The sequence below is a fragment of the Nansenia antarctica genome (genome assembly GCF_963989245.1).
Source record: "Nansenia antarctica genome assembly, chromosome: 6".
NCBI lineage: Eukaryota > Metazoa > Chordata > Actinopteri > Argentiniformes > Microstomatidae > Nansenia > Nansenia antarctica.
In genome coordinates, this window is record NC_137676.1 from 18,200,454 (window position 1) to 18,214,894 (window position 14,441).

The following is a 14,441-nucleotide window of genomic DNA, read 5'->3' on the forward strand; positions in this document are numbered from 1 at the left end:
TAGACGTAATATCGGTGAACAGGTGTTTGACAAATCCAACAATTTCAAGGACAAAGTTTGTAGTAACATTCCTGACTTTCCACACGACTTTTTGGTGGACTGTAGGGAATTTGTGCATGAATATATTTTTCCAGTTGAGTTACCAGGAAAGGTTAAAAATGTTGCTGTAAAGGCTTCTACGAAGGCGATTGTAGTCGCTACTGACGATTATTTGTTGTATGATTCTAATCACCTGGGGACACGGTCCCACCCTAATTCTGCCACTAGTATCATGAAAGATTTTGCTTCAAAAATGAATTATTCTGATTGCTGGATTTGTCAACAGGTCCCTGTAAGTGCGTCTGCTCCTATGTTTTTCCCCATACCGTTAACTAAAGCAGAATGGCTTCATTATAATTGGCAGGGTTTAGCCCAATTTGTTTTACAGGGCAAGAACCAGAGCTCTTCTTGTCAGCCCAGCACGATTCTGGTTCCTTTAAATTCTTCCTATGCAGGTGTGGATATTGGTGTGTTGGAACGTCTGACAGCAGCAGTTAACGAACACCATAGGCCTAGCGGTGTGGGGAAGGTTATTATTGATAGGCTTACACATTTGTCACAACCAACAGGCCCGAAGAAGATATATATTATCCAAGCTATGTTCGTTCAATTGAATGGTACTGCATTGAGTCCTCATCTGTTATGTTCTGGGAGTGTGACTTCTACACGGTGGAGAGGTTCAGTTGTTATTTCTGGATTGAAATGTAAAGTTGTTGATTGTGCTATGGTGCCTCAAATGAAATTACATGATACCAATACTACCAGACGGCAGAAAGGCACCACGCAGCTTAAGGTCATGCCTCTCGTAAATATTACAACCTGTATTGACATACAATCTCGGCTCAATGGCAGCGCGCTTCGTCAGCTAGGGGCCGCGTCTTGTATAGGTGGTGTCATTTTCGTGTATCCTGGTACGGAGCTTCAACTCCCGGAGGGTGTGTTTCTTGTGTGTGATAATAATGCATTCTCTAAGCTTCCTGCTTTGAGTGAGGGTCTTTGTTATTTAGCTCATCTGATACCTTTGATTAGGAAAGTTACTCGGGAAGAGATGTCTGTACTTCACAAACAAGCAACCCATCGTAGTCGTAGGGCGTTATCTACCGCTCAGAAGTTTTTTGGCCTAATATTCCCAAGTTATGGTGTCTACAACTCTCAGACTGAATTAAGTGCCCTATCATCCGTTCTTGAAAAACACATTAATGCTTCGGATGCTGTAGTATCTGCCCTGGCTACTGAATTGACTGAAACTAAGAATGTAGCTCTCCAAAATAGAATGGCTTTGGACATTATTTTGGCCAGTCAGGGTGGTACTTGTGCTTTGATAGGCGGTGAATGTTGCAGTTATATTTCGGATTCTGGTAACGCTCTGTATGATTTCCATGAATCTAACAAGAAGGGTATAGAGGATTTACGTAAAGAACACGGTTGGAATACATTGGATTTCTTTGATTCTGCTTTTTCAGGTATTGGTAATATGATCAGGTCCGTCGCTATTATTCTTGTTGTCATTATCATCTGTATTATGTTACTTGGTATTTTAATCAAATGTTTTGGAAAGTGTATTTCTGATGTTCTGGTTAATGCTTTGATGATGGCCGACATAGCTGATGAGCAAAAGCTGGATTCTGCTTTGCTTTCTGATTTTGTTTCCTCTTTTGATGATTTGTTTATTAAGTGATGTTTTGTGATTGTTTGCTTCGGTTCCTGTTTGTTTCTTTCTATATCATGTGATTGATGTCGGTTGTGAAGTGATGTAATGGTTACGCGACAATGGAAGCTCCTGACTATGAAAGTGTTATCAATCTGAGACAGCGGTAAAGGCTGTTCTCCAACTGGGGCCATGTGCTAGCAACCTCTGACCCTGCCGCTTCGGACGAGGGAAACATCGGTCGTTGGAAATTTCTGTATCTCAGTTTTTGTATTATGCATGATGAACTGAGTGATGTGTTGATGTGTTGATGTGTTGATGTGTTGATGTGTTGGTGTGTTGATGTGTTGATGTGTTGATGTAGTTGATGGGTTGATGTAGTTTTTCTGTCTGTCGTTTAGTTTCGGAACACACTCTGCGTGTTCCGAGGGGGGCTGTGTAGTGTATTTTCATATGACTTAGCGTGTAAACCCAACCGACAACCCAAACAGAGAGTGAAACACGTTCCAGGGCATGCATCAACTGCTGCAGCTGGCCGTAGCCATGGCAACCCAACGGCCACGTAGTGAAAGCAACACAGTAGGAGACTCTGTTTGACTCCCTCTTTACTCATCCAGGGCTTGCTTGAGGGCAGAAACATATTTGTCATTTATCTGATTCGTTCCCCTATTCACTAGATAACCGTCCGTTTGTGTTGTTTCTGTTAGGAGAGATAGGGAGAGATTTCTTAAATTAAACAAGCCTGTTGTTTGTTAGGAATCTTTCTCCTCTCCTGGCAACACATTTGACTTCACTCTGTCCAAATAGGATTGTTGTGTCGGACCCCAGGAAGACTAGTGTAGTGTATTTTCATGCTCTGTAACCATAGCCATGGCCCTCTGGTACACACGGTGGCCTTTTGACAATGCATGTGCAGAGGATGGAATGTCATCATGGGAGGATAATTGCATTGGGGCCCGAGTCAGCAAGACGCCCATAGGAATGTCATCATGGGAAGATATAATTGCATTGGGGCCCGAGTCAGCAAGACGCCCATAACATAGGTTGCATTGGAATTGTATTAGACCATAGGGTGAGTTGCATTATAATAAGACAATGACATCCTATTTGCAGGACGGAGAATGGCCTCACCTACTATGGTCTCACTGGTATACTTTGTATTCAACCAAATTAAAGTGACGTGGACTCTGTTTAGTTGACTCAGCGATAGTGGCAGTGGCAGGGTATAAAGTCCTCTGCACAGATGGGCTCTGCCTCTTTCTTTTTCTTCACATCCATCACATCCTGTGACCGATTCGGACCATCAGCTCCATTGAGGGGCCATGCTGTGTAACCTGCTTTTTTGAATAAACAAGTCTTAAATTTGCTCAAGAACTCTTCTTCATTTTTAGTAGTAACAGATACCAATATATACGAAAATTTCTTTTATGCATCTATTTTAGATAGCCTACATTAGTACATCTCTTTTGTGTATCTATTTTAGATAGCCTACATTAGTACATCTCTTTTGTGTATCTATTTTAGATAAATAGGAGAGAGAGCGAGAGAGAGCGAGACAGAGATTGGTGTGTTTAATACCAGGTGAGGTCCATTTGAAATAGCATCAATGTGTTGTTCAACTCTATGTGGCAGTAGAATTCACTACGGTGTGTTCGTGTGTGTGTTTTTCATTCATGTTCGGCACACAACTCAGCATGCTCCACTTCCTTTCCAAAAGGCTGACCTTCTAGAATTGTCTGTTATATGAGTGATGGAGCCATCTGTCATCTATTTGAGGTTGGCAGGCAGCATTCTGCCTTGTCTGTACCGGGGTCACCACACGCTACTCTTACATAAACATATGCTCGCACACAGGGGCGCCCTCACACATAAACACTAACTGACACACTCCCAAAGACATGTCAGGATATCACACACTGGTTGCACCTGCACACCCCAGCTACGGTGTTTGTTCACTCTTCCTCAACCCACATCAGTGGTGGGGAGTCGACCCCAAAATAATCAACTCTCGACTCTTCTGACTCTTCGGAGTCTCACTGCTGAGAGGGAGAAGAATCGACTCCCCGTCGGAATCGACTCTCACGATGCTGTGTCTTCAAATTCCACTGCTAACTTATGTCTGAGGGTGTGTTCTCACTAGAACATTTGCTTCACTTGGAATCGGAGTTTAGGATAAAATTTTCTTTGCTCTGCGTCGTTTGGAGCTGTGAGAACGCGCATTCGAAGTCACTCCCGGAGCAAACAACCAACGGATGCTCCACTTGAAAAGGGTGGTTTCGCTTCGGTTAGAAACGACGCATCGAGGCTGTCCATAGGAAAACAACAGCGCATGCATGTTGATCTGGATAAGAGCGGGACGAACGGGCAATTTTACATTTTTATGACCAATCAACATAAAGGGCTGTGAGAAAGCAAATCAGAGAAATAATTTATGCAACAATGTTGCAAACTCATCCATTTGCTCCGGGTCCTGATTCAGACTTTCATGTGAGAACATGACCTGAGACAACAAAGTGGTAGGTATTGTGGCGCTGTGGCGCAGGAGGTAGAGCTGCCGTCTAATGATCGCAAGGTTGTCAGACCAGCGGTTCGAGCGCCGGCTGGCCACATGTCGAAGTGTCCAAGACACTGAACCCCAAATTGAGCGGGCTGGCGCCTTGCATGGCATCTTGCCGCCATTGGTGTGTGAATGTGTGTGTGAATGGGTGAATGAGAGGCCGTTGTAAAGGCGCTATATAAGTGCAGTCCATTTACCATTTACCATTGTGTTGTAGAGAATGTCAATCTTCTGCCAATACATCGCTAGCCCAGTCAAATCGCCTTTATCCAAAGCGACTTACAACAATACATCTACATCTGTCTAAGTAAGTGAATCGTCTATCCATCAGTCGTCATAAGAAATATTAATCCATGCCAAAACCAGGGGCCATTTTTGGCAGTTACAATAAACAAAGGAACCAGGACAAACAACAGATGCTAATAATGAGCACATCCCATGCATACGGACTACATAAGCTTAAGCTCACAGTCACTTTAATACTCTCACTTATGTCGTGTACTATTGACACTTTTTTATTGAATTAAGCCTAGTGCCTTACTGTCTACAAATTGCTAAATACTGATAAATGTAAATAATCGTATTGTCACTTGCCCTGTATTGTAACAGTTTTTTTGTTTATCTTGTATTCTACCTATTGCCTTATTGTCTTGTGCTGCAATGTCAGGAATCGAAGCCTAAGAAATGTACTATCTTACACTTGTGTAATGTGACGTAACAGTAAACTTGAAACTTGAAACTTGAGTACAATGCATCAGGGGAGGCTGGTGGATGGAGAGATGGGGAGACTGGGCTCATTCTAATGGATGGAACGGAATCAGGAGTGGCATCAAACACATATCAAACACATGTTTAAACACCATTCCTCATTCCATGCCATCCATTACAACTAACTCCATCAACTCTGAAAACAGGAGTCTGAGTCCAGGTCCCAGGTCCCTGAGTCGTACAGCACTACCCACGGCTGTCAGAACGGCAGAGTCACTACCCATCTTCACTACCCATCTCTTCAGGTTACACCTTAACTGCTCTTCCTGAGACATCTTCTGCCCCTCAGCACTACGTCTCCTAAAGACACCCGCTTCCCCCTCTACTGTGTCCCTAAGAACTTCTATTGCCCCCCTTGTACTGTTTCTCTTTTTCTCCAGTGTAAAAAAACAACAACTAGGTTTTAGAAGAAGGTGATAGGAGAAGGTTTTTCCTTCTATCAATGGCCCCGGGCCTGAGCTAGATTACTCTTCCTGCTACGAATGGTGGACTGATGATTCACATGCTTAGTATTCAAATGTATTGATTGTAAAAAAACAACAACTAGGTTTTAGAAGAAGGTGATAGGAGAAGGTTTTTCCTTCTATCAATGGCCCCGGCCCTGAGCTAGATTACTCTTCCTGCTACGAATGGTGGACTGATGATTCACATGCTTAGTATTCAAATGTATTGATTGTAAGTCGCTTTGGAATAAGGCGTCTGCTAAATGCCAAAAATGTAAATGTAAATGTACCCTAGTTGTGATTGCTTGCTTGATGCATACATGTAAAAGTGACATGTTGGGGAAAGTCATACAGCACTTTAAAAACATCTGTGCAACTCCCTTTTTTCCCACATCGATTCAGGTATGGGATCCCTTGTCTACCCTGTGCAATGGTATAGACATACAAGCGATAAACAGATAAACAGATAAAGTCTGTCAGTGTTTTGTGACCACTTGTATTGCGCAGGGCTCTCACAAAGAACTGCAGTGACGAGAACTACTTAAATTGTATTTTAGCTGATAAGTCATATGTTATCTTGGTCTCATTTGTTACAGGAAGGGAAGTTCACAAGGGGACCGTGAAGACAACATGTTTCCAATGTTGCTTGTCAAGACTGTGAACCCCTTGAACCTAGATACGACTTTTTGGAGTCAGGAGTCTGCCGATCCAAAGAGGAAGGATATGCTTCTCTAATACACACACAAAAACATTTTCATATCTGTAAAAGTCCAAAAAGCTATCACAGGCAGCATGGAGACAAGGTTGACCCTTGTGTGGGGCATTGTGTGTGTGTGTGTGTGTGTGTGTGTGTGTGTGTGTGTGTGTGTGTGTGTGTGTGTGTGTGTGTGTGTGTGTCTGTGAGTGTGTGTGTGAGAGAGAGAGCGAGAGAGAGTGAGAAGGGATAGAGAGAGAGAGAGAATGGAGAGGGGATAGAGAGAGAGAGAATGGAGAGGGGATCTATTTTAGATACATAAGTGTAATTGCTCAGATATAGGTCAATGCGTCTGAGTTTGACCTATTTTTTTTTTCTGACTATAAAATAAACAAAGAAAACTAGGTCATTGTGGCCATGAAACAGGGGTTTGTTTAAATGCCGCTATATATACTACGTCAACACTCCGTTGTCACGTGCCGCTGTTCATTTCTCTGTTCTATACATTTCTACAGGAAAAGAGCAACTGAATCAAGCCAAACAAATCGACCACAAACGATCAGCTAGGGTGGTCATGATTGGTCCAATACCCGAAAATCAATCGTGAGATCGTTTGAGAGATATTATATGAATGCATATTTAATTAACATAAATATGGTCAATATCATTCACGTTATTATTGATATGTGTGTATGTCCCTCATCATTTCCTTTCGTATAAGGACACACATTTAACAAACAAAAAAAGTGTTGAAATAATAATTTCTCTTTCTGACAAGATATAATTTAACGAGTTTATAGACCTGACTGCCATGTCGTGACGTTAGAATTATAAGGTTCTATCTCCGTTTAGGGTAGTTCAGAGATATTGAGCGTCAACGTTTTTACATTCCATTATGTTTTGTGAGATGGAACCTTTGTATTTTATTAATTACTAACTCAAAAATGTCAACATTTTAAAAATAACACCACACTGGCATTAATAAACATGGATCAGATTATGCAAAAAAAAACTCAATTTTGACCAAAAATGGAGATAGAACCTTATAATTCTAACGTCACGATGTGTCTCTTATTTATCTCCTTCATATTCTCAGCCTTTTACCTATTAAAACAAGTGCTACTCTCTGTATGTATATGTGCGCTCCGAAGCTTTGCTGCGCGACCACCAGCAGAACGCTCATTGGCTGGCGGGACAATATAAAGTTCCGCAGTGTCATAACTCAGCACAGATCGCTCTCTGCAAGCACCGTATGCAAGTGGAAGTCTCAGGAGCGCACTGATCAATCGGCAGGCAGAGGATTTACAAAGTTGTTCTTCTGTTTGTTTATTTATTAGAAGAATACTCTTTATTTGTCCATATCCACAATGAAGGAGAGGAGGCTTACCCAGCCTTTGGTGGCCAGATGTAAACTGGTGCTGGTTGGAGACGTTCAATGCGGAAAAACAGCGATGTTGCAAGTCTTGGCCAAGGACTGCTATCCAGAGGTATGCGACTTTACATGATCTGGCTCTTCTGGAACACTTCTACAAATGATGATGATGATGATAATAAGACAAACACGCTAATGAGAACAAAGTACATTTCTATGCGTCAGGTTTATTTATCTAGTTGTATAAATCGCGTCATTTCAACAAATCCTGTAATTCCATGATGAAAGTTGTGTATTATTACCACGGAGTTGTTTTGTCCAAAGCATGAACTTTGATATTAATGTAGCAGAATACTTCATTAGATAGTCAGATTACATTATCTTTGATCATTTGATCAGAGATAGACTGATTGATAATTGTCAATGTTACACAAATTGTGATGGTGAATTGTAAATATTAGATTCACTAAGAGAGAAAGATTTCACACTGAGATGATTTGGGTCCCTGGTTTTACAATCGAGGTTACCTTTACAATTATGTATGTTATATCTACATAGATTGTTTAGTAACGAATGCATTCCGTGCTCCATCCCCCAGACATACGTTCCGACAGTATTTGAGAACTACACAGCCTGCCTGGAGTTGGAGGACCAGCGTGTGGAGCTCAGTCTTTGGGACACGTCAGGTGAGAGAACCACACTTCTCTATACTACTCTCCATCACAATGAGAGCTGGTCTACCTGTAGAAACGGTGGAGACAGTGGCCGCAAACTCACACATCATGGAAGTGGCTATAGCCTTTTTTTGGAACGCCTCCCAAGATAAAAATCAAAGAGAGTAGCCGAAATGGCTCATCATTCAAGTTCTGGGAGGACTTGTGGCAGTAAAACCTGACTTCTTTCCTTCTGCCTTGACCATAGATAGCCTTTCTTTACCGCCCACCCGCTCTGCACACAATGCTATCAGACTTGGTCAGCAGTCACTGAGTGATTGCAGGCCATTGTTTGATTATTTACCGTCTCAGTTCTGCATAATTGTTGTGTTGTTGTTTGACATTGTCCTGCAGTGAGATGGTTATCAGTTGATCCTGTTAACCAGTGGGTCCACTATTGCAGGAGACTGTAGGTCTCTGTAGGGAGATTGTGTGGGCCGGGGGAGGCTGGTGGAGGTGGCGGACAGGCTCATTGTAATGCGGAATGGAATGGAGGTGCTTCTGCTCCCGTCTCATCTCCTGTCTGCTCTCTCTCCCTCTCTCTCTCCTCTCTCTCTCCCTTTTTCTGTCTCTCTCTCTCTTCTCTCTCTCTTCTCTCTCTCCCTCTCCTCTCTCATTCCTTTCTCTCTCTCTCTTCTCTCTCTCCCTCTATCTCGCTCCTCTCTCATTCCCTTTCTCTCTCTCTCCCTTTCTCTCTCTCTCTCTCCCCCCCTCTCTCTCCCTCTCTCTTCTCTCATTTCCTTTCTCTCTCTCTCCCTCTCTCTCCCCCCCTCTCTCTCTGGCTTAGAGGGAATACTGTACAATGATAGAATCTATGTGACAGTGATCCGCTCTCAAGAGAGCTATCCTGAGAGGCTGGGTCTGACATGACAGCTCCACCTCAGTACAACCCAGCCTGTGATACACACGCACGCGCGCACACACACACACACACACACACACACACACACACACACACACACACACACACACACACACACACACACACACACACACACACACACACACACACACACACACATACATAGCTCGCTCATACATAGACCAGTTCAATGCATATTTGTCAAACATCTCACATTTTGTATTTGTTCATTATATTGTGGGTATGTAGAAGGTTCATCTTAATAATGGTTGAAGACCTTATGCTTAGAGATAGATTATATTTTTTTTACTACTTGCTGTTGTAATTAGTTGTGGTGACCCGCTGACATGATGACACCATTCTACGTGTCGGAATGTGATAGAAGCAACAAAATCAATCTCATATCAGATCCTATGGCCTGGGTTGGCTTCTCTGATTGGAGGGAGTCCAATTGTGCCAGTTGGCCTGCAGAGGGGGGCTTTCATTGGCGAAAGGGATTGCCTTGGCCATAGAGGTGGGTGTGGGGTGGATGGTATGTGTGTGTGTGTGTGTGTGTGTGTGGGGGGGGGGGGGGTGTTGTTGTCAGAGAGCAGCAGAAGGCACAGACGAGGGAGATCGAGCGAAAGATATATATTTAGTACCTCTCCGATGTACCAGGCCTGAAAGCCTTATATAAGTGGAAACACCTCAGGACTCCCCTGTTCTCCCCGTCCCACGTCCCTCCAGTTGTCCTTATCTACAGTGCTAAAGCAAAGCGCTTTATCTGTCCTTGTGGTGGCGTCCTGGCCTGCCCTACATGGCCATGTCACGTTGTTCTCTAAAGCGTGTATCTCTGTATTATTATTATTATTTTCACTTTGCCTGTAACTTTCCCAGGCCGTTCCTCTGTGGATAGAGGGAGAAGGTCCCTATGGGGTCAGGCTGTTGTTGCAGAGCTGCAGAGTGGGTTGTGTAACAGGAAGATCCTGCTGCTGCTGCTGCTGTGTCTGATGTGTAGTTCACTATGCTACTCCTGTCTGTGCTGCTGCCCTCTCAAAGTGAGACCCTCCTTTCAATTCACCTTACTTCTGCTTCTCCAGCTTTCATCAAGAAATCATGGCCTGTCTGTCATGATGTCAGTTCTTCAGAAGCTGTGTGTGTGTGTGTGTGTGTGTGTGTGTGTGTGTGGGGGGGGGGTGTGTGTGTTGTGTGTGTTGTGTGTGTGGTGTGTGTGTCTCTATCCAGGGGGTGTGTGGGAGGTGTCAGGGCTCCCACCCTCTCCCAGCTCCGGGGCTCACAGCCATCTCTTTCTCCAGTGTTGCGTCACCCTGGGCCACTGTATGCCAATGTGGGCATTGTCTCCTACTCAGAGGAACCAGGCCAATGTGCTACTGTGCTGCAAATAGACTGCTGGCAAACACAATAGCCCATAATATCTCTAAATTATAAGGGTCTATATTCATATTTATGTGTATCTGTGTACATTTTATTTAGCTTTATTTTCATGTCTTCCAATTAGGGGAGAGGGAAAACATGTTTTTATAAATGAATAAAAGGGACGAGAAATGATGCAAGCAGTGCAATCGGATAGAACTTAAACTCTATTGACTAATTTCAAAGCTGATCTACCCATTTTAAGGTACAGATTGAGAGGAAAACATAATTTACCGGTTATATTTTCTGACAGATTGTTGAACTGTGTAATAAATATATAATAAACTACATATTTTAATTTGATGACTGGATTACAAGGAGCAGGAAATTGCAAATTGAAAAAAATAAAATAATTCATTCTACAATATCATCAAAACATATATTATATTTCATGATATCCTGTCAAGGCAGCATTGTATGTCAAAGTCCCACGGGGGGTAAACTTTGCTTAAGTTCTTACATCCTGGTTTATTTAGTATTAACGACTTTCCGGAGCACATTTGGGTTAGACAAGCATGAGGGGGAAATTAAATCTAAGTGTTGGTATTGTGAGTGATGAGGCTGTGTGTCGAGGGGAACACAATAGAGGACGGACATCCTGCCCAGGTCTGTTTTTAGCACAGGGCTCTTCCTGCCGACCAGAGGGGACCACACATATGGTGTGATTTATTGCCATGTAAGCACAAACGTTGGCCCACTTTTACAACTGCGAGTACAGACATGTAGTGACTAAGTCACTTCACTCACTTCCTGGCTACTTGAGAACAGGGACATGCCCAGACCTACGGAAGGGCAGGTGCTTTTTGCCCAAAAAAGGGCACTATGGGGAACACTAGCGAAACAATTAAACTAAAGTGAGACACACACACACACACACTCTGTATTATTCTATTTTACCTTTTCTTGCAATGACCGATGGATAGATCTTTCACTTACTTAGACAAATGTATTTGTTGTAAGTTGCTTTGGATAAAGGCGTCTGCTAAATGGCTAAAATGTAAATGTAAACAATAAAAAAAGGAAGTAAGGAAGAAAGACCCCATCCAAACCCTCTGCCATCTCTCTGTTCCATGTACGGTAGAACACACCAGACACACCAGACACACCCGAAAACAAACCAAATCTACGAGAGAGTCTCGTGTGATGGATGAGAGAGAGATCTGCGTCTCTGCTATCGGATTTCAAGTGGGAATTCTCACACACAAACAAGAGTCTAATATAAATCCTTTGTGTAACAGGGGTGTGATTGGGGTAGAATTATAGTGTACTGTCACCCTGTGTGCGTGTGTGTGTGTGTGTGTGCGTGTGCGTGTGCGCGTGTGCGTGTGCGTGCGCGTGCGTGCTTGCTAATTTGATTTATTGGAAGAATTCTTCCAGTGAGTGGGAAGAAGGCGTGGGGCTTAGTGAAATGATTTACTGTAGGTCTTAGGGTGGGGAAGAGAAGAAAAGAGAGAGTGTGTGTGTGTGTGTGTGTGTTCAAATGGGTGGGGTGAGGGGTTATAATAGTGTTGAATTCAAGCATTACCTACCAAGGCTGTTGCCGTAGTTACCAGGGGGGAGTGGGAGGTGGCGGACAGTGGGGGGACAGACTCCTTGTGCTTGTACTAAAGTGTCTCTTTCTGTCAGCACAGAGCATCCAAGCCTCGCCTACACCATCTTAGCATCAAACTGTTGTCCCCATTGCCCAGAAACTTCCCCCCACCCCCACTCCCACCCCAACCTCCAACCCCATGCCCAAGCAGCCATGAATCACTGTCTCAGAATGACCTCTTTTGAATACAAGGGAATACGGTGTGAAGGCCCTCTAAAAGCCCTTGAAAACACTGTCACTGACCCACAGCCAACCTTGTGTGTCCCTGCAGGCTCTCCGTACTACGACAATGTCAGACCCCTCTGCTACAGCGACTCAGACGCAGTGCTTCTGTGCTTCGACATCAGCCGACCAGACATAGTTGACGGTGCACTGAAGAAGGTATAATCATCATTATCATCTTCATCATCATCATCATCATCATCATCATCATTGTTGTTGTTGTTGTTGTCACCCTTCCCCTCTCCCCATAGTCATCATTATCCCAAAACACCTCACACAATCACAGCTGTAGTTTATGATGAAGCCGTAACAGCCCTGTGGTAGTTATATGTCATTGTCTTTGCATTTCGTTGTCTGGTACTTCTGGTTCTCTGCAATGGCAATAAAGTTGAATCTAATCTAAATCTAATCTAATCTAATCTTCGTAGTGGAAGACGGAAATCCTGGATTTCTGCCCCAGCACACGCATCCTCCTGATAGGTTGTAAAACAGACCTGCGCACGGATGTGTGCACGCTCATGGAGCTGTCCAATCAGAAGCAGACACCCGTCTCCCATGAGCAGGTGTGTCCTATTTCCCTTCTCTCTCTTCCTCTCTCTCTCTCTCTCTCTCTCTCTCCCTCCTCCCACTCCTCACCATCGCCCTCTCACTCACACCCTCTCTCTCCCTCTTACCATCCCGCTGCAGGGCTCAGCTATGGCCAAGCACTTGGGAGCCGAGGCCTACCTGGAGTGTTCGGCCTTCACCTCGGAGAAGAGCATCCACAGCGTGTTCCGCATGGCCGCCCTGGCCTGCATGAACAAGCTCCAGCCCTCGTCCAAGCCCAACCCCCCCAGACGCCTCTCCAAGAGACTCCTCCACCTGCCCAGCCGCTCGGAGCTGCTCTCCTCCACCTTCAGCAAGGACAAGGCCAAGAGCTGCTCCGTCATGTGAAAATGAGGATGCAGGGGGGAGACAGAGGGAGACTGCTGCAGTGACCAGCGAAGCGCTCCATTGGCTGGACGGACGAACGAACGGGCAGAAGGAGGGGGAGGGGCATTGATTGGTCGAGGGTGAGGGGAAATAAAGTGTGATCTCGAAGGAAGGGGGGCTTCTCTTGGACCCCGTCTTTTCCTCCCCCACCCTCACGAGACCCTCTCAACGACAGACTGCTGCCCTCCATGTTTTTAATCTGTATACTGAAGTTTACTGTATACTGGTATTCCTCATCTTCACACCCCCCCCCCACCCCCCACCCCTCACCAGTCATAGCTTTGGGCAGACTTTATTTTGTAAGGACAGTAAAAAAAAAAACGGTGTTAAATTGCATTGTAACATACATGCCTATATGACAGGCATGTATGTCTTTGTTAAGGAGGTGATCAGTTGCAGTATTCTGGTTTTAGAATCTTGTGTACCCCAAACGTACACAAAATGCACTTTAAGCTGTTTGACCTGAGACACTACAGACTGCAGGTAATGTTCCTACTAAGAAGTGAGCTGGCTGACATAAGATCAGTTTTTACAAGGAGATAGTGGTTGTAAACGTCGCCTTTTTTTTCTCGACACAAACTTTGAGGAGACCTCTTTGAAATGCAGACGTGCACGCGTTCTCCTCGCCCATTCGTCTTTCCTTCTCTGCACATTAACCTTTTAAAACGTCACCCATGCTGAAAAGGATGCGGTGGTCTCCGAATTCATTCATTCAATGGCATTGAGAGGGAACGATACCCAGAGGGGTTCATTATGAGGGCGGGGGGGGGGGTTTGGGGGGGGGAGTCGAGATACTGGTTGTCCGTTGAGGTCCTTAAAGGAATGGTTTCCCATGGCGACCTCCTCTGCAGTATTTCTTTTAGGAAATTGAATCTGTCAGGAAAGAAACATGTATGGTAAGGTATGGGGGAAGGGTTTGGCAAGCGTACCCGCTCTTAAAACGAGACGGTGGGGAAGATGGACTGAGTGCATCTGGAGGAGTGTGACTCCACGTTTCATGTGAGCAGGAGGAGAGAGGACATGTTGTGACAGTAAAAACAGAAGATCATGGGTATAAAGAACGTGTGAACGTTGTTTTTGTCATGACTTTTTTCTTCTCCTTTCGTTGGTCACCGTCTTAAACCTGATTGCGTATCATCTTGATTTA

The 14,441-nt window shown here is 44.3% G+C and overlaps 1 protein-coding gene across 1 annotated transcript; it reads left to right on the forward strand.

Moving 5' to 3' along the window:
- Positions 1 to 7,503: 7,503 nt before the first annotated feature.
- LOC308159361 (rho-related GTP-binding protein Rho6-like) lies at positions 7,504 to 13,331 on the forward strand. Its single transcript, XM_080533131.1, has 5 exons — positions 7,504 to 7,636; positions 8,120 to 8,207; positions 12,372 to 12,481; positions 12,751 to 12,885; positions 13,010 to 13,331. Exons 1-5 carry the CDS (start codon positions 7,517 to 7,519, stop codon positions 13,253 to 13,255), a joined length of 699 nt encoding a protein of 232 aa, XP_080389257.1. The 5' UTR covers positions 7,504 to 7,516; the 3' UTR covers positions 13,256 to 13,331.
- Positions 13,332 to 14,441: the final 1,110 nt, after the last annotated feature.